General features: G+C 35.1%; 1 protein-coding gene across 4 annotated transcripts in view; it reads right to left on the bottom strand.

Moving 5' to 3' along the window:
• The window catches only part of LOC145662694 (dynein axonemal intermediate chain 7-like), a 450989-nt gene that overhangs the window by 392978 nt on the left and 36295 nt on the right, over positions 1 to 21716 (bottom strand). For all 4 annotated transcript variants that reach the window (XM_081728534.1, XM_081728535.1, XM_081728531.1 and 1 more), the window contains exons 2-4: positions 19739 to 19800; positions 10987 to 11051; positions 5704 to 5890 (exon numbers count right to left, since the gene is read on the bottom strand). In XM_081728534.1, the coding sequence (XP_081584660.1) occupies positions 5704 to 5890; positions 10987 to 11051; positions 19739 to 19741 (255 nt within the window). In that variant the 5' untranslated portion in view covers positions 19742 to 19800. The remainder of the gene's footprint in view (positions 1 to 5703; positions 5891 to 10986; positions 11052 to 19738; positions 19801 to 21716) is intronic.

Genomic DNA, 21716 nt, shown 5'->3' with positions numbered 1-21716 from the left:
GTTGTTCTCCAGAAACCGAATCCATTTCCACAGAAATAGTTTTATGTGTTTTCGAAAAGTTTTCAGAGAAACCAGTTTCGGTGAAAACCGAGCCGGTTTTGGAGAGAACTAAAACCGAACCGGTTTTGGAGAAAACTGAAACCGGTTTCGGTGAAAACCCGAACCGTTTTTGGTGAAAACCGAACTGGTTTCGGTAAAAAAAAACGAACCGGTTTTGAGAAAACCGAAATGTCGGTTTTTCGGGTTTCGGTTTTTATAGAAACCAGTTTTCGGTTTTTATAAAAACCGGTTTTGCCCATCCCTAATTAAAATAGGGTAAAACTGCATTTGCCATATGTCCGTATTTTGTACGGACTGTTTGTATTTTTGGATCCTTGTCCGTGTCCGTATCGTACAATATACAAAGTATGAAATAGAAATAGTATTTGACAACTCTTGAAGCTGCCTGAAAATTTCCGAATGGGGAATCGCTAAAATTTCGGGCGAAAAGAATTGTTTTCTCAACATAAAACATATGTGTTAATAAAAAATATATTATATTTGTGTTAATGAAAAAAATCCATGTTAGCTTCCAATAGTGTTTTAAGTGTTACATTAAACAATTATGTGATAACCTAAAAAGGTGATTTTTAGGTAAGAAATTTCAAAATATTTGTTCTGTGTTTGGGCACTGTATCTTTGATGGGTCGTCATGTTAAGGCTTGTCCGTATTTTGGATCAAAAAATTATGGCAACCCTACATTAAAATATTATAGCATAGTTCTCGATGTTTCGATAAGCCTATGAGGCTATGGAAGGTAGCAAAAAAATTTATGCGCTGGAATTATTCATAATATAGGGCTCCCTTGAAATAGTCGGCTCCAGAGCCCCAAAAGCCTTAATCTGCCCCTGGAATCACGCCATAGGGAACATAGATTAAAATTCTTGTAAGGAAAGGTGTGAGAGTAATGTGTTCATGTTCAATTTTATGTTCAAGTTATGTTCCTAGTTTCTTTATCGCAATCTTTGAAACATTGTATACATAATTAACGGCCACCCTGTACTTAGGCATTGTCTTCTATTCATAGCTCACGTAAAACACCCTCCTGAAAAAGCTAATAGATAAGGCTAAAAATTGATTAAATTTCTTATGCCGACTCACCGGAACAACTTGGGGCCTAAAAGCGGATGTTTAACGTCACATTTATTTTGTGTTCCTCCGTCCCATCCTTACTTTTGAACATAACACATGGTATAATGCTCCTGCTTCCTATTACGAAAAACTCTACATACTGTAGAGACACGTAATTTACCTAACCATATCGCCTTAAACTACCATATCTTACATGGCTCACCTATGAATACATCTCCTTTCCGAGAACTCCCTCTGGCTAAGCGGTTAGCATACGCGCATCTGGCGTGCGAGACCGGGGTTCGAATCGCGGCTGGAGCTCATGTCGTTCGAATCCTAAGTTAAACTGTAGGTCCACGTGTCATATAGAATCGCTGCTGAAAGGAGCGCTAAACTGAAAATCAAATCAAATCAACATCTCCTTTCCAAAAATTAAGGAGCATGCCGCAAAACTCCGCATTAGATATGTAAACTCTCGCATATACACAGATCATTTGTTATTTTTAGACGTTCTTCATCCTGTGCTCTCATCGACTCCACATATCGGTACAAGCTTTCATCATTAAATATATCTTTATATATGAACAATACACACCTTGCTCCGGACAAATGAAAAATCTACGACATTTTATTGCCGATCACAATTTTCATTCTTTTTCCGTTATCACATAGAGATCCTCATCATTAACAAGAGTTCCCCTGTGTTCATTAATCACGAGTCGATCCGGGACAGAAGATTTAACCTAGCATCTGTCTGACTAATGTATTTATGTTTGTGACGTACTAGCACTTCATTTCTATTTTCACTCCACAATTTCTCTGGACACATTCTGCACCCAATCTATATGTCTGATTATTTTGCACTTATTTCACCTTTTCTGTATCTTCAGTATATAACTATGCATTCTTACAGTTATTGTAGCACTATATCAGCGTTTCCCAACCGGTGTGCCGCGGCACGCTTGTGTGCCGCGAATGGGCCGCTGGTGTGCCGCGAGGAAATCGAAACAAATTATTAATTCTATAGGAATCAAATTGCAAGACATAGGGTAAAATGTATATTTGTATTTCACATTACTATGAACCTACAATTTTAAGTTTCATAATGTGTTACTCTTCTGTACATTTTTAATGTTGGAAAATGTATTTATCATTGTCATGATCATTATTGCTTGTTTATTGTTGCAGACTATTTCGTAACTTGAAATTTTAACATAACATTCAATAAATTCAACAAAGCAAATATGCATACAAATTACCTACATTTGTGATTTAAAAGTATAGGAGATTTGTTTATTTATTCGTTATTTAGTGATCTTCCCTTTTAGTTAAAGGTTAGATACAGTTTTCGAAAGAGAAAGTGGATTTTTAAAAACCCCAGTCCATATTTCATTGCAATTGTTTTCTATTTTAAAATTAGAATGAAAAATAAGCATAATAATTTACCACGGGGGAAAATCAGTGATCGAGCTTTCTTCTCTGTAAGGAGATCAGTAATCACATAAAAATACCACGGTATTTTATATTTACAAATAATATATATATATATATATATATATATATATATATATATATATATATATATATATATATATATATATATATATATATATATATATACAGGGTGTCTACTGGTCATGAAAGTCATGAAAAAGTCATATATTTTGCTTAGTGGTCATGAAAACCATGAAAAAGTCCTTTATTTACCCAACTGGTCATGAAAATCTGAAATTTCAGAGTATATTTTTATTCTTCATACTTTTATACCTCATACTGCATGTACTGAAACAGTTGTATCAGGTCAGTATTTGTGAGAATTTCCCCCACCAGTTAGTGCTGGCTAACTCGTACTTTACTGTCTTCCTAGTTGCTCCCCATTTCATCTTCTAGTCTCTGTAATATAGTAACAACCTTTTACTGTCCAACTTTCTGATCTGCTATTTCTTTACTTCTAAGAAATGTAAATTGTGTATGTTTGGAACTGAAACGTAAAGCTCTGTGACTCAGTAACTTCAGAACTTGATGGAATTGATGTTCAAATTAACTCATTGAAAAAGAAGTTGAACTTGTGATATTCAATTAAGATGTCCATTTTTGTGTTCACTTTTCTTTTTTTAAAAAAAAAGTTTTGATGTGATACTAGTATGCAGACTGTGAGAAAAAATATTTGTAAAAGTACCCTTGAAAAAAGAGAAGAAAGAAGGCATCCGACCCCATCCAGGATGAAGGTTCCATTATGAACAAATTCAGTAGGTCTTATCAGTATGTTTATGTACGCTAATTTCAAATATGACACGATGGAAAAGAATTGTATATTTACGTAATCAGTCTTTTCTTGTAAACGAAAATTATAAATTTAGAATTCAGAGCACATAAAATGCAGATAAAAACCTAGCTGAATGTAACGGGACTGTTCACAAAATTTTTTTAAATCTATAGAACCTGGTAAGCCTTAAACCCATACTTGAACCGCAATTAAAAATTTGTTTACTGCCTTTTAAATTGCTCTTGCATTTTAAAATTAGTTGTCAGCTAATCGACGTTATGTACATTAGACAAATAAGAACATAATGTGATCTTCATCTTAACCGATGCACCACTGATGGTAGGGGTTTATTATTACTAATGGTAATTTTTTATCGCCATGGTCATGAAAATTTGAACAAAAGGGTCATGAAAAGTCATGAAAAAGTTATGAATTTACTTTCTGGTATTCCAGTAGACACCCTGATATATATATATATATATATATATATATATATATATATATATATATATATATATATATATATGGGTGTGCCGCGAGAATTCAAGTTACACCTATAGTGTGCCGCAAGTTGAAAAAGGTTGGGAAACGCTGCACTATATGTATATAAGCATAAATCAATAATAAATGTAAGATGACGACATTAAATTAAATAATAATGATTCCACTACCCTCTTAAAACTTTGTTCCACTTCATTTGTTAAAAAGAATATATCTTAGCCGATTCCGTAACATTTCTCGCAGCTATTTTGTATATAATAATCACATGCCATAGAGAGGGTGTAACCGTCAAAGAGGCAGGAAGGCAAAATTTACCTCTCCAAGACCTTTACTCTCTACCATAAACCCCAATGTCTGTTCTTCCTAAAAACATAAAAAAAAAGAACTTCGTGTTGAAATAACACACAAGTAACACGTTATACTGGCAAAAATAAAAGTATCCATTAAACCGTATTTGTTCCATTGATAATTAACTGGTATGAATATATGTGCAATAATAAGTACAAAACAAAACTGGTTCGAAGAATTTTGTCATTACTATAAACCTGAGGTCATTGAATTGAAATAAATTACATTTTATTCACCAAGACTCCTTCATTCTACACAAATACTAACAACTTAGATATGTAATAAAATATTATGTAATACTCGGATATACCGTCATGTTACTCGGTGGAAAAAGGAACTAAAATAAAACTAATCACGAGTCATGTTCGTTGCCTTTTCCATCACTCCATACTCTCAAAATTCAACTTTTGCCTAGTAAAAGTAATTTGAGCTGCATTATGAAAACTTCGAAAATGTTACATCTAGTTTCACCTTAATTTGAAGAATCTTTTAACCGAAATAATATTTCAACTTCTAAACTGGCCAACATTTACTAATCAGCAAGCAGATGAAATAAGCTATGTCACTCATGAAGTAACAGCCTATCTGCCCATAAGGATTTAGATATACTTTGGCACTTGAAATATTTCTTCAGTTGTTTTATTGGTGGATTCTTTTCACAATTTCAAGCTTGAAATATACACCTCTACTTCATAACATTGCAACATCATACTGAATAAGACACACGTTCACACTCCTAATCTTCCGTTACAACATACTGAATATCTGTATGTATCTGATTCACCCATCTCGTTTTGTTACCAGTTTCTACAAAGTTTAGGGATAAATATCAAGGTACGTAGGTTGTTCTCTGAACTTACTAGTTTTCCATTAATTCTATAAATATAACTGCAAGTAAATAGAAAATATACATCCTTGTCACAGACTTATTTGATTTATAAACCGCAAAGAATATTACTATCGATTAAGTTTTCACTAATGTTAAGCTCGAAATTAAAAAAAAAAAATACATTACACTCGGGGAAATTTTCCAGCATTTTAGATGTACCATACAATTTATTATTTAAATTGAATGAATGGTAGCAGACTTCACTGTTTAGTAATCAAATAAGCTTTAAACTAGAAAAACTTCAATAATTTTCAGTACTTCATGAGAAATGAAATAAGGATTGAAAATTAAGCAAATATTACCCTTAATTATAGGTGAAGTAGCAGTGTTTAGATTGCAGTAAAGACAGGTAATATACTTTTTTTGCTAATTGTCCAAAGAAATAGAAGCAATGCTTGTACTTTATGCTGAACTTTTCATTACTAATGTCTTGTGTCGTCATAACTAACCACCGTGTGCCTATCCTTAATTCATTTAGGTTACACTAACACTCCTTTTGATCTATCATGTCACTCGAATATTTCTAAACAATAATATTGTATGGGTTTAAGCTTCTGTCTAAATTCTAAAAGATTTGTCTTGACTTACCTCTTCCTCTTCCTTTTTCTCTTTCCGTTCATTTTCAAGTCTTTTATTCATTTCTGCTATCACTTTAATCGTTTGTGGTAGTTGGATCATCCTAGTTCTTCGATCCTCATATTCTTTAAAGGCTAATTCTATGTTTCGTTGCTTTTCCCTCTCTTTACGCTCCTTCTCTTCTTTCTCTTGTCGCTTCCTAAATTTTCAGAAAATATTTACCCTTTAAACATCTAGGAATTTAAGCTACAAAAATAAACATAGAAACATATTTAAAAACTTAAGTTAAGGTCGCCTTCACATTAGCATCTTGTGAGCCGCTCACATGAAGCTAAATGTGAAGACATTGAATACTTCTGAGCCGCTCAAAAGATCGTCAAAAGATACCAAAATGCCAGCCATGCTAGAGCCAGAAGAATCTGCAGCTTTAATCTTGGCGATAAATTGCAAGAAATAAGGGAAAGAGGATATAGAACAATATGGATTCATCTTATATATCGATCAAGACTTGAAGAATGTTCATTTTACAGTAGGGATAAGCAATTCCGGAATTTTTACTTTCCGGAATCCGTAAGTAAAATCGGAAAAATTCCGAGATTTAGAAAACCTCATATTTCGGAAAATTTCCGGAATTCGAAAAATTCCTTACTTAGGAAACATTCCATAATTTGAAGAATTCTGGAATTCCCAAAAGTTCCGGAATTTCGAAAATTCAGGGAATTTTCCGGATTCCAGAAAATTTGGCCGTCCCTATTTTACATTCTCTTTCCTAAATTGAGAGAAAATTAAAGAAAATCTTTCAAATACTTTAGGATGTCTATATCTTCGTTTAACAAACTGTATAATAGTATAAAGTGTGCATTTCATTAGAGTAACACCAAAATGAGAAAATTTTCAATATCAAATATATGTACACCTTTCTTAATTGCAACTGAGTTCACGCTCACGTTGAAGGGCTCTCATAAAACTGCGTGTTATTTTCTTCCCCGCCAGCAGCCTGCTCGAGTCAGCTACTGGCGGGGTGATCTTCAATGCAGCTCAGAGCCGTGGCTCACTTACACCGAAACGCATGTGTGAAGGCGTACATTTAAGACAATGTAAAGCTAACAGCTGCAGCTTACGCTAGCGGCAGCGGCTCACAGGATCCTAGTGTGAAGGCTACCTAAGTGTAAAGGCTTGAATATCCCCGATAGATGACAACACACGTCTCCTATCTTCCCAATGTATTTCGCACGTAGCGACACTTAAATGTTCAATCAAATTCAAGAGGGAAGTATTTAAACTTTGTTTGATGTAAGTCAAGTAAATAATCAGAGAATAATAAAGAATATTTTGTTTCTTTCATTTTTGAAAGCATTTAAATTTACTCTTCAGAAATAGACTGCTAATTACCGTAGGGCGGGCGTAAGCCGTAGGTAAGGGCGTGTGAGTGGGGCTGTCACACCTGACGCTTAAGTCAAGAGGACCCCGAACAAACAAGCAGAAAAAAAGTGTTGGAAAAGAGTAAACAACGCAGCGCCCCGAAAAAGTACTGCCACCCTATTCAATTAATATTGTTGTCGGTTTCCAAAGATTACAACATTTCTTTGGGAAAATTTTCTTAATCGCTCCGCTCGCAACCCAAACGTTTCAATAAGAGTTGCAAAAAGTTTTTACTTATTATTTTAAATAAGTTATTATATATGATTAATGACGATGTGATATACAAGGTGCTGAGTAATGACTCAGCAATAGTGTACTCAGGGGCGTTTCGTAAATTAGAAACGGTCAAAAGTCTGAAATACTGTACGTATTCGGTCTTTTGATGGTGATGAGTATGGTTAATTAATCCCGCTCTCCTACACAACTGGATTATTCACGACGCGACTATGAGAATGAAGGTATGGAAATGAGAGGGTTGAAGAGACACACGCAAGCTCCTATTTGCACTTGAAAGGTAAACAAGGGGAATGATAATATTTTCGAATTTGAAGCTTTTGTAGAATTGGGACTTATGGGATCAGAAGTTAACTCAGTGAATTTAGTCTTTTTAAAGACTGATAACTACTAGTGCTTTTTTAAATTCTATTGATATATGAAATGCTTCCAATCTGAAGGAATTAATTGGGATCATTTCTCCATCAACTACTTGTATCGCCAGAATATGTACATAGCAGTGAAAATCCCTATGTTTGTGACTTCGTACTTCATGAATCACCAGACCGATATCCATCAAATTTTCAACATACACGAGGTTCGGGCCTAGGATGTTTTTTGTCATTTCACTTTGGCGGTATAAGGAGGGAAGAGGGAGGTGGGAGATATATAAAAATAAATAAAATTTAATAACTCTTGAACCACACGACCAATCTCGATGAAATATGCCACAAAGATGAGGTTCAGACCTGGGATGGTTTTTATCATTTCGCATTGACGCTGCAACTTAGGGAAGGAGGATGGGATGCATACATATAGGGCCTATATATGAAAGTGACTACCTTTGTGACTTAACCCCTGAACCACCCGAAGCTCTCGATCAAATTCTCAGTATAGATGAGGATAGTTTTTAGGTTTTTATCATTTCACTTCGACGGTGCAACTTAATGGACGGGAGAAGGAAGTATTTAAAAACAATCAAAGATGACCAATATTAATTTCGAATCCACAGCTTTCGGGGTCGCTGAGACGAACAGTGACAGTTCCGATGGCATTTAAATCCAAATTTACCAGTAGTTATGTCCAAAATGAAACGTAATCTCCCCGTGTGAAAAATGGGTATTCCGGATACATATACTTATAGATAGATAGATACATACATACATAAAAACATATATATATATATGTGTGTGTGTGTGTGTGTGTGTGTGTGTGTTTTAATATGTCAATTAATAAGAAGTAACCTTAAATTCTGAACTTTCTTTCATTAAGAAACTAAGTAATTACTGTAATTTCAAATATATGTAGTAGCCAAGCTATATTTTGGATTTTAAAATATTTTTATTTTTAAATACAAACATTAAACATATTCTTCAGAACCACCGATCAATGTTGAGAAGTCTACAAAGAAGGCTCCTTCTGAATTTCCGTTAAATTTCACAAAATATATTTACCGTAAAGAATCGAAATTAAAATGCTATTTGTGGTCACATTCATAATAAATCTTCAAATGTTGACAGTTATTACTGGAAATTAATGCTATCATCCACTTAGTTTCTAATGTATTGAAATTTCATATCCTATCGATAGTATGAAACCTTGAAAATAATTGTACTGTAAATTTTCATAACTGCTCTTCAAGTGAATTTGTGTACCCACCAAAGGTAGTTTTGTCAAGTTTATAAAAAGTCCAAATTAAACCTCTTGAAAACAGCTCTTATTTGTAAAAGAATACATAATGATGGCTTTTGGCTGTTGCAATAGTCTGTCCAAGCAGCTTGATAAAAATCCAACATAGTATAACAACAAAAGCTGTCATACGTGAAAAAAAAGGGGGGGGAGATTTTTGAGATGAATACAGAGAACACTGTATTCTACTTTGCCCCGGGCGCTGAAATCTCTAGCTACGTCTTTGCTAATTATACCGGTAAAATTATCTAAAGAATAAAACAAAGTGCACATCTATATCTACATCTATGTACTTATATACAATGGAGGTGTAGTACTTTGTTTCTCGGTAATTACTAGCCGGAGCTGAACGAAATCCAATGACCCATCGCTTTTAAACTATAGATCGCTATATTTGGTGGTCAGGCTTTGCCAGGAACAGGTTTGGCGCAACAACAGAGGCTGTGTTCTACTGCTTTGCACGCAGACAGCTTCTGAGTTTGGTTCAACTCCGCTTGTTTAAGATAAATTTATGGTTTCATTACTTCTTGTACGTTCTCAGTGCAGGACATTTACAAAATATCTGTCATTAAGATATTTAGAGTAGTAGGAACAAACGGTACACAAATTGTTTAAAACTTTGACGAGCCAATATTTTAAAGTCCTTAACCTGCTGTGGATTCAAATGAGACACTATTCTGAACGCGTATTACTCATGATACACACATCCAAACAGACTGCTGTTTGCAGTGTTTCATACATTGCCCTCCTATTATACTATTACAGGCAATATCAGCTGAGGAGACAGTCAACGGGAAACATGCAAAAGTCGAAAGCGAAAACAATTCGACTCGTGTTCGAGATTTCGTGCTGAGGAATGCGGGACTCTCTGACGCTGAAGTCGCGAAGCACTTCCAAAAAGAAGGATTGAGTCGTGCAACTACGTACAGAACATTAAAAGGGATCAAAAATGAGATTTCAATGAAAGGAAGAGAAGGGAAAGGAAAGAAAAAATGATTATGATGAAAAAAATCAAAGAGAAGATTGTGTCACTGATGGACGCTAGCGACGAACTTACCATTTCAAGTGCTGCACGTGGATTAAAAATGAGTCGCGATGTTATGAGAAAGTGGCTGCTGGAACTTGGGATCAAAAAGAAAAACAAAAAAATATGTTCCATATGCAGGTGAGGAAAAAATAAACAAAAACTCATTCTGAACAAAGTTGCAAGGACGAGTTTCGTATCTCTAATGATGATAGGGACGTAGTAATGGATGATGAAACATATATTGAAATATATCGTACTTCGAATCTGGTCATATTCTTGTCACTGAATCCGTAAAATTTAAGTTCAAAACTATGTTTCCACAGAAACTACTCATCTGGATGGCAATAAACAGAAAAGATAATTCTCGGCCATATTTTCATAAGCAATCAATGGGTGCAATTAATCAAAATATATATTAATATGAAAGTATTCGAAAGAGACTTATCCCATTTATCAAAGAAAACTATCCTACTGGTGATTACATCTTTTGGCCTGATTTAGCTTATCATTATGCAATAGTGAAACAGCTGCTGGAGCGGGAAGGAGTCAAGTTTTTGCGTAAAGAGCACAATCCACGAAATCTACCATAAATTCGTCCCATTGAGAAATTCTGGGCTCATTTGAAAGCTAAAATATTCCAGGCATCATATACACCAAAAAAGTGTATCATGTTTGGAGAAACGAGCCCGAAAAATAATACGTCAATTCAGTGCAAATTACTTCGAACAGCTAATGGGGAATGAGTCCAAAAGTCAGAGTGGCTGCTACTCAGGGTATTCTTTCTGTCATAAAGTGATTTCATATGATTGTAGAATGTCTATTGTGCCTTCGGTACAAAAAATGTGACTTTTCATGTAAAGTAAACAAAATACGGTAATTCAAAAATTTGTCTCACTTGAATCCACATATGCTAATGCGTTTATAGTGTAAATAATATTGTTTACCTTTCCTCTTCCTCCTGTTGCTCAAGAAGCTTGAGATCTTGTTTCTTTTTCTTGCCCTTTTTACCCTGTGGAAGAAAATGTAAACATGTGAATACAGCATTCAATTTGCATTTTATTGTTTCGCATTTTAATAAATTTGCAGTCATTACAACTGTAGCTTATAATATACTCAAACTGATAGACACTATTATTAAAAAATCCTGATCTCACGCTGTAGCCATCTAATAAAATAAAAAGAGTTGTTATACCTTAGTAATTTCTACGAAAATCTGAGATTGAGACCTCCTGCTATTTTTAACATGTCTACTATGAATTTTCAAAATCTTCTCCTGGGATAAAAGCCTTAATTCAACCTTGCTGAGGGACTTAATACTAACTACAAGAAATACTATAGACCAGTGGTTCTCAAACTTTCCAATAACGTGGACTCCCTGTTCATTCGGGAGTGATCTGCGGACCCCCTTGCAATGCTATCTGAAATTTCACATGGTATTAAAAAATATATACTAATTAGAATTACCACTGACAATAAAAAATTCAAGAAAAATAATGCAATAAATAACACAGGCCGACGTTCTTAAACTTTTGAAAAGTTACAGAAATAAAACTCATTGATTCTGACTAATTTTAGGTCCCTGAATATGAATATGATATCCATTTTACTAGCCAGATTTACCATAATAGGGAAAATGAGCTGTCATGAAGTGTACCGGCCAATGAGCTGTTTGCGTGCCGAAAGGGAATCAACTTCATTTCGACAGTTGGTCAACAACGATATTCAGTTTTAAAAACTCTTAAAATTAATTTATTGAATCAAACCATTTAAAAAAAAAACTAGGCTATAGGCTATATTCTGTTTGTTTATTAGCACTAAAAATCTATATGTATTCTGTTAGTGTAGGCCTATTAGCATTTACATACACAGTGTAATTTATAAAGTCTAATGTTTAAAGCTGCAAATAACACCACCTGCTTTACATTTTTCCTTTATGAATTGTTGAATTTCTCTTTGTCGTTTAAACTCTGTTCAAACAATTCATCATGGATAAGTTTGCGAATATCAGGTCCTGTGAAAACTCCTTCTTTTAATTTACCGTCACTTAGTTTTGGAAAACACTGTCTAAGATACTTAAATCCTTCACCTTCTTTGTCCATAGCTTTTACGAAATTCTTCATGAGGCCCAACTTAATATGAAGAGGTGGAAGCAGCACCTTGGCCGGATCGATCAGAGGCTCATACTTGACACTATTTGTACCGGGCTTAAATGTCTCTCTAGGGGCCACTTTTTTGTGAAAAATGTTTTCCTGTGGCTTTTTAGTCCCAAAACCACAAAAAAACAACAGTACTTTGTAAATCCACCTTGCAGACCAAGTATTATTGCAATAAGTTTCAAATCTCCGCAAATTTGCCAACCATATTCTTTATAGTTAATACGATTTAAAGTAAGTGCGAGATTCTCGTAAGTCTCTTTCATCGAAACAGAGTGTGCCACAGGAATAGACGGCAGCTTATTTCCATTATGAAGTAATATTGCTTTCAGACTGTACTTAAACGAATGTATGACAATACGCCAATCGGATGGATCATGTTGAATTTCTAATTCATTCATCAGACCATTGATATCTGTGCATACGCAAAGGAAACCTTCCGTTCTGTAGTATTCTGAAAAGGGCTCGTTCTTTTTCCTGTAGTGAGTGTAAGTAGTTCCAGGAGCCAGTAAATTCCACTCGTTGAGTCTAGCACCCAAAAATTGAGCTTTCTCTTTCAAAAGTTGTAACTGTCTCACTAAATCATTCAACTCATGTTGTAGGATGAAGTGAGGCTCATCTTTTACGTGGAAGGAACTGTGTCTCGGATCTTCATCTGCAGATATTGAGTTGGTGTCCTCATCGCTTCCTGTAGGCGCTTTAATATCGATAGTTTCCCAATCTTTCGGAGGAGTAGGTACAGGTAAATTTTCTCCATGGGACACCGGTCTGATCGCGGATTGCAAGTTGGGTATTCGATGGTACGTTGTTTCTTCTTGTTACTTCCTGCTGTATTCGTCATACAGAAATAGCAATCATTATAATGATTCCGGGGTTCTCTCCATATCATTTTACCGTATTTTTAGAACTGTTTGCCTGTGTTTTCAGCATCTTTTAGTGATTTTATGGAATAAGTGGTTGTGCTGTTGCTCGAACACAAGTGTCAAGCATTTCAATCATCCCCGTCCTCCCGCTATTCATTGTTATATATATATATATGCCAACAACAAGGAGGGGCCTATCTGTCGCCAACTGAGTGAAATCTAATTTATTTATTTCTCAAATAGCATTGTCAGACTTGTTACTTCGATGACAACTGAAGCCGTCCCTACAAAATGGTAAAATTGGCAAAATATGAGCTAATGTAATAAAACGGCTATCAATTTCGAATTCAGCATCCTGAAATTAGTCAGAATCAGAGGTTTTCCTTTCTGTAACTAAACTGATGTCGGCCAGTGTAATTTATTCTAAAGCTACATGATTGTTTTCTAGTGAACGAAATTTCAATTTAAAGTACAGTAACTTTCAAGACTAAAAATTATTTTTTTGAAAAGGAAATTCACTTCTTAAACAATGTTCTCAAATGTGGGGTCACTAATGTGAGGAATGAAACTCTTTGTGTTGTTCCATAATTGCATTGAAATCTGGAATATTTTTTACTATCAATCTTAGGTCCGATTCCACATTAAGACGATTTCGCTTTAAGATTTTAATATTGCTAAGAACAGATAAGGTTTGCTCACATAATAAGTGGTAGGGCAAGACAATGTTGCAATGCCTTTTTAGACAGCTCTTCGTTCCCACAGCGCACACGCAAACCAATTTGAGTCGAGAGTTAGCCCCATGGCGGATCAAGGAACATATTTTGGAGGAGTTTCTGATCGTTTTTTAGGAATCCCAGAATTGGGGAAGGCATGATGTTTATAAGCACAGGAATGACTAACATTTACTTCTTTTTTAAAAAAATCTGGAATTGGAGGCAGTGGTCGGAACTTGCTGCCACTTGAAGATGAAATCCATTACATTCAGAAGCGTCATATAATTAATGTACAGCTGTTTTTGAAAAAGTGCCCTAACAAAGAAGAAATTTCTCTCACTTGAAGTAGTCCAATATAACGGTTGATCAACTTCAGGCCAGAAATTTAGTAAAGTACAATTACTTTAAATTTACAATTGTAAGTATAATCTCTAGTTGCTTTCTTTTCAGTAACTGAAAAAGTACTTCTTGCATAACAGCTGTGAGTTCCATTTTATTACAACATATTTCAATTTTTAGGCGTTGCGGACCCCCTGGCTAGGCCCCATGGACCCCACTTTGAGAACTACTGCAGACTACCAAGTGGAATGAGGAAGTGAAATACAAAGTATATCATTTTCTATAAAGTCAAGTCCGTGATCGCATCGGCTGCACGAAGATTTTTTTTCAGCAAAATTGTTCGATAACATACATTATCACACATTGCATCCCGAACCAGTCGCACATGAGTGACTGCCAAGAAATGACAGTACCATTCTCGGAGAGCATGACAGTACTATTCTCGAAGAAGTTTGCGCTAAAGAGGAAAAACAAGCAGTGATTCGGTTCGAGTGGTGGGAAGGTGTATCAAGATTTGTAATCCATCAAAGACTTTCGGCACAATATGCGAGCAGTGTCTTCCCGCAACAGAGTGCCGACGAATGGATTGAAAAATTCAAAAATTGTTGCACAAGTGATACGTACGAGGAAGGAGCCGAAAGATCATTTACGGTAAAAAATGATGACGACATTGAGCGTGCACGTGACATGGTTCTGTTAGATAGACGGATAACTAATGATGAAGTGGCACATCGTCTGAAAATTAGTCATGATACACTTTCCGACTACAAAAAGCGGATCACTGCTCGTCGTTTCCCTTTGGTTTAAACTTCTAATTGAGCGGTAATGATCTATCTGCAATAAAAGGAAGACAAATGAAGGAATTGTGATCAAACTTTGATAGCATGACCACAATAGCATAACAATAAAATACAGGAAGACAGAGGTCAGTATGAACAATGTAAAAAGAGTTAGTCAAAATTGTGGATAATTTTCGACTTTATTATTGTTTTCGAAATCCTGATTTGTAAAGAGCTTCAAAGGCTTTTTTTCTTGAATATCTTTAAGTGATAAATCCGATATAAAAATGTTCCAATAAATGTTCATGCACCTTTCCTTGTGCCACAAATCCCACAATCACTGACTAATTTTCCACATCAGACCAATCTCATGTTTTCTGCTTTCAAGCAAAGAAAATGTGATTCCCTTTCATCATATTCTGTTTTTATTTTGTCCAGCACCATCTCTACCAACACACCTAATATTTCGTTCTGAACTTCAGGTGACGTATATCGAGCGAACGCCGATGAGTTATATGCAAAAATGATGGACTTCAGTTTCAATTCTTTTTCCACTGTGTACTTGAACAATGCTGTAAAAAGTCCAGTAGAACTTAATTCATAACTTAATTCATCTTTGAGTCCACATCCTCAATGCCCCACGATATAGTAGTTCATTTACTGCGAACAACTTCACTACCTTAAAGAAAAACAATATGATAGTTGCTTCTCACTGTCTGTTCCACAGTTAGAATTATATTAACATCTTTCCTCTTTCACTGTCTTAATTTAAGTTCTTCCCAAATTTGGATTGTTTCTATGTTGCTTTTAGAGGAAGCATGCTTATAAAATCTTTTCCACCGCTTCAATGCTAACTTCTAATTGAATTCATAGTTGAAGTCTGTTGCTGTAGACTGCTCCTTAAAAACTTCATACAAGGATAGCAGAATGCGGATAATGTGAATCCGATATGATAGCAGCAGTAAAGCATTACAAACTAAACAATGGGTGTTAGGCAGGCTGCAAACAACTTTAAAGTTCGAAATCTACTTTACACCGCTTAGTGTCTCTACCTCATTCTCCAGAGGAAGTGGTATCTTCAACGAAGTTGGGACGACAGCCCATACCACCTCCACAAGTAGAATAAGAAATGGTGCAATATATTTTGCAAATCGAAAAAATATTTTGTGGTATGACGAGAAACGATGTGCAAAAGTTGCACAGGCAAAAAACATCCAAATCCCTTTTCTAAAGAAATGGCTGAGGAGCATGATTTGATCACTTTTGAATCGTTACCGTAACGTGCTTTCCATTTAAAAAAAAAAACCTACTGGTATTTCCCATTTTCGATCAGGTTGCTTCACCAGAGAAAATGTAAACACGTTTTCTCGGTGAAAAGTATGGAAAAGGTCATTTCCACCGGACAGAATATTTAACGCCTATGAAATCAGACTAAGTCTGCTGCAAAGCAAGATTCCACAAATTGTTGGGCTGAAAGGAAAGCGTCAGATTGGTGTTCTTACTCCTGCCGAGAGAGTTGCCCTTGTATAGGTTATTATCGGCATGAGCGCAGAAGGTACTTTCATTTCTCCCAAAACTTGGTGAAGTGTGGGTTCGGTGTGTTATGTGCAGCAGATGGGCACATGTAGAATGCTCTGCAGGCGACAAAGACGTGTTCGTATATAATTTTTGCAAATAAGACTTTATTGTATGTCCCTGCATTCACAGTCTTTCATGAAACACTTTTTTCTCCTGGCAGAGTGGAAAACATTTCTCTCCTTGACCTCTAGTTAAACACCAAGATATAGTTCCATAAAGTTGCTATGTGCAGTTGCATTGTGTTTTACTTTGTCCACTGGAAGCATTTGGTTACAAGTACTGTATATTCGTTTATGTTTTAGTTACGTCTATGTTTATGTATGAACTGCCCCACATTACAACTTCTTTTTGCAGGATGTACATTTTGAAGCATGATTAACTTTTTATTGTGTATCTTTGGTATTTTGCAATTATTTTCGAAGTGAAACTTTTCTTCTATGATACTCAGACATGTGACAATAGAACCTTACTCAAACCAATACATTTTCCCTTAATACTTCCGACTTCTCCTGGGGAATAAAATACTGTCCCATACGACCATCTTTCCCTCTCTATATATGGGAATGGTCTTACCCTCCCTAATGTTGAAGACAGATTTGCGCCGCTGCCTGTATTTATAATATGATGCTAAGCACATTACATTTATGCAGGAACAAATGTTGGGTATGGATTTAAAAATGAAACATAAAACTTGTCACTAGTCTAAGCAAGAATCCAAATATAATTTTAAGAGTGGTTGTGAGACGTACTATTTTGTTTTTTAGTATGATCGCTCTCACAGAAAATATGTTTTGCATGATCAGTGTAACTTGGTGAGATTCGAACGGACAGCTCAAAAAACATATTTACAGTAGATGAATTCAGAACTAACTGTTCTTATGCAATGCATCATAGAACTTATTCTAAAAGCTTTTGTCAGTAAAACCACACCAGGTGTAATTTTCAGTTAATAATTTTGAGACTAGATTAAAAGTTCTTATTTAGATTTTTGTCCTTTTGTTCCTTTCCGTCCCCGTACCTTTGCCCTATCTGAACCCATCGATGAACGATATTTCTCAACTAATAAAACATTATATAAAGCATATCAAGCAATTTGTGTTGATCTTTCATGTGAGGAGCACGACTTTTGTAGAGCGGTCCTTGTATGTTACCCGTAGCTGCAGACCTGACCTAGACATGTTGTATTGTAATGTAGTTACGTAGACATGTATTGTAATGTAGTTACGTAAATATAAAATATTGTTTTCGGTATACAAAAAAATAGCTGCTCCCTCAAAATGTCTCTGCCCCTACACTTGCCTCTCACGAAATTAAAACTGTCATCACTAGTGGCGTATTTACGATTTTGTTTCGGGGGCTTTGCTAACTTTCGGGGCGGGGGCTTTGCCTGAAATGTGAAAATACTGCAAGATAATTCATATACTTTACTGGAGTAAGATTTCGGGAGGGGCTTAAGCCCGGAAGGCCCCCCTAAATACGCCACTGCAGTCCCTGGTCGTCACTAAGAACATTATCTCAAATGAAGTATGATATGACTGCTATCAGGATGTACACCATTTACCTTCAGAAAGCACAATGCCTATTTAACGAGATTGTTAAATGTCATACTGTTACTGCAGCAATCGCCGCTATTCTTGGATTTTTTATGCGCTCTTTGTCCTGTTTTCCTCATTATGCTATACTCTCGGAGAGCAATGTATATTTATACATATGGTGAAACACATGAGTGATGAAAATGCATACATTTTAATATATAATTTAAACTGGTAAAAGGAATTGTTGCAAAATAATCTAAAATTTAGAAAAGGCAATTTTAAACAGAAGGAAGTTAGTTACATACTGAAAATATTATCGAATTATGTAAAGAAAGGAAAGGAAATTTTAAAAAACTGGATATCTTATCTTAGCCCAATCATTCAATCAACCATTGCAATATACTAATATTGCATAGATTAATTGCGATGCCTATTTTCAGCCAAGGGATTTATCGAGTGACACGGCTCTATGTTGAAGCCAATATTGATGCACTTAGCATACGAAATTACTTCTTATTTCCACACTAATCTGTAGTAATAAAATTTATTTAAAATTCACATCTATTCGTATATCAGCCAGAGCTAAGAATAGTTGCTAAGACAATCAGCAATACCGAAGATATAGATCAGCAATCCTTGATTACATTGTCGTTGGGCAAGCAACCAGCGAATATGAACTCTATTAAAGATACTCCTCCAAGTATCAATTTCTTTTAACTACTTCAAAACGTATTGTGAAGTGCTGGTAAGTTACTAATTAAAAGATATGATTTGATGCATTTTTATGTAATTTATAGGCCTATATACGAGGGTCATTCGGAAAGTAAAGAACGTTTTTGTATAAACACTTTAATAACTGATATACAAAGACGAAATTTGTGTTACATACTATGTGATACTTAAGTTACTTTTCGACATATTCGCCGTGTAAATTTAAACACTTGTCATACCGTGGTACAAGTTTTTCTATCCTTCGGCATACAAGTTCCCGCCAAACTGTTGAACCAATCACTAACAGCTTCCTTAAGTTCATCATCACTGCCGTAGTGGCTTCGTGCGGAAAGAATTCGTGCAGCCCATCAATAGTGAATCGCCTATCCTCTTGAATTTTCCGCTCAATTCTTCCTTTGAGTTCGTCAGTCACAACAGAAGGCCGGCCCGAGCGTTCCTCATCGTGCACATTTGTGCGTCCGTCATTAAACATAATGCACCACTTACGAACTGATGCTTCATTCATTACATTTCCATACACCTCAGTGATTTGTCTATAAATTTCTATCGGACGCACTTTTCTTGCATTCAAAAATCTTATCACACTACGAACCTCACACTTGGCGGGATCAGTAATTGTATCGCACATTTTACAGTCGCACAGCGAAGCAATAACGGACCGTAGCGGATTGCAGCTGGTGCCAGACTGAGGCTAAAGCATGCCCAGGTCAATAACCCAGCGGCAGCGGGGGTGGGGGAACACGCGCACGCGCTAGCGCAAAACGTTCTTTACTTTCCGAATGACCCTCGTATTTTTTTAAAAAAATACAGCATACAACCGCTTCCAAATTCACTTTAATTGTACTAAATTGTTTCAGTAATCTCTGTTAGCTTAGCTTTCAGAAACTCCGTCAATAGCTTTCAGAAACTCACCTAAAATATTTTTTTCACCTGAGTGCTGGAGCAGTTTAGTGCAATATTAGTAAACCTAAAGTGTATGTCTACACAGTAAGTGAAATACTTACCATCCTTGGTTAAGCCAGTTTCTGAGGGTTAACTTTTCTTTTATTCAGGTTGATGTTTATTTCTGAAATAAAAATGTGGAACAATGATTCATAATTAGTAATTCCTCTTGCTTTATATATATATATATATATATATATATATATATATATATATATATATATATATATATATATATATACTAAGGTACATGTTTGGACAAAGCCTATAAAGAGGCATTAGCTTAATAAAGGCCCAATTATTCAGTAATTTAGCACCAATATAATTCTACAATTGATTTCTAGAAGTGTTACTCAACAATGAGAAACCTCCTAAAGACACTAGCATTTTTAGATTGCATCACTAATGTAAATATACATTAGTGATGTAATCTAAGAGTGCTAATGATAATGTAAAGTTACATGTAAACTTTTAATTTGTGCATTAAATACCTACAAATAATTGTTTATTTCTACGTAACACAAATTCTTGAAAGAACCTGTTACTATGTAGTGTTATCGTTATCAACTTGAAGTTGGGAGCTAATTTTAAAGCTGTCATTCCACATTATTCACTATTAGGGACAGGTCAACTTCCTAGTTGTTAAAGTACACGGTGGTTTAGCCTACTGGTAGAGTGCTCACCTCTGGTGCGAGAAGTTACTAGTGTGATCTACGACCACATGAGTTTGTGGCAGACAACATAGTTTCCGTGAGTTTTCTCAGGATTCTCCCGTTTCCTCTCACATTGTCATTTCTGCAATTATTTCATAAACATTAACTTTCGTTAATCATTCGTCTTCTTTAATCTAAAGAAGATAACCGTAGCTCGCAAAACTAGAAATTTCGTTTTATTAGTTGTTAGAGAACACGATATTTTAAAGGTGCATTTTAAATCTTTCCGGATATTGAACGATTTTGACAGTCTAACTTTTGTGAAACAGTAACTGCCTCAACACTTTAGCAAAATCATTGCATGCATCTATCTATAGTTAACAGTTCTCTCATTCACAATCCTGATATCTATTCAACACGGTAATAATAATGATTTGAAAACAATAATGTTTCACTTGACTAACCAATTTCTCTCGTAATGACTGTTAAATCCAATATTGCAAATTTCACAATCTACAACACTGCACTAATTGCCAAAAAATATTCTACTTAGAAATACAGTAAAATTTCAAAATAGTTCAACATGACTGAACGTTTTTCCGTATCTTGTACACTCAGAAAAATAAGGGGTAACCTAGTGGAGGTTAATGGCTAATTTGGCTGCTAGAACCAGTTAATAATTTGCAACAACCCTTCTAAGATAAAAAAAAGTTAATTTTGCGAGGTCACCGGTACCGGTAATCAATCGAATAAGGTTACTGAAAAATGAGTAGAAACAATACAGTGTTCGGTTGTTATTAACCTATAAAGTAGGTTAGAAGAAGGTAACCAATTCAAGAAGGTTAATTTAATTTAAAACCCTCTGTTGTTATCAACCAATTTTCACACAAGGTAAATTTAACCCTCCAGAACTTGTTTATAGATAACACTGTATTACTAGAAGCACAAACAGCAACGTCCCTATTTGCAATTTTAAGAGTGAAAAGTTGTAACAATTGTGAATACGTCCTAAGGAATAAGAAAATGGTTATTAAAATATGGATTCTACATTAATTATTAGAGAAATGTGAAAGAAAGTTTATTTATGGAAGTTTATGCATTTTCTGATATTTAAATGAATATATTCTTATAAGCCATGTCTGTAGTACAAATAATGACATGACATGGTAGCACTGCTAATCATAGACCTGCCGTCAAAACATTCATACACTCATACTAATAATTTCGTGGCGGGTTATAGTAAATATAACACGTTGTACATTGCTTTACAGTAACATATTAAATATACCGAGTAAAGCTTTTCTTATAGTAAAGAGTATACGAACATAAATTTTCACTGTAACTTCTTATATATTTCTGGTAGGGGCACAAGGGTAAGACTAACGTA

The sequence above is a fragment of the Thermobia domestica genome, chromosome 10 (assembly GCF_964235325.1).
Source record: "Thermobia domestica chromosome 10, izTheDome1.hap1.1, whole genome shotgun sequence".
In the NCBI taxonomy this organism is placed as follows: domain Eukaryota; kingdom Metazoa; phylum Arthropoda; class Insecta; order Zygentoma; family Lepismatidae; genus Thermobia; species Thermobia domestica.
This window is presented reverse-complemented; position numbering and strand designations above follow the sequence as displayed.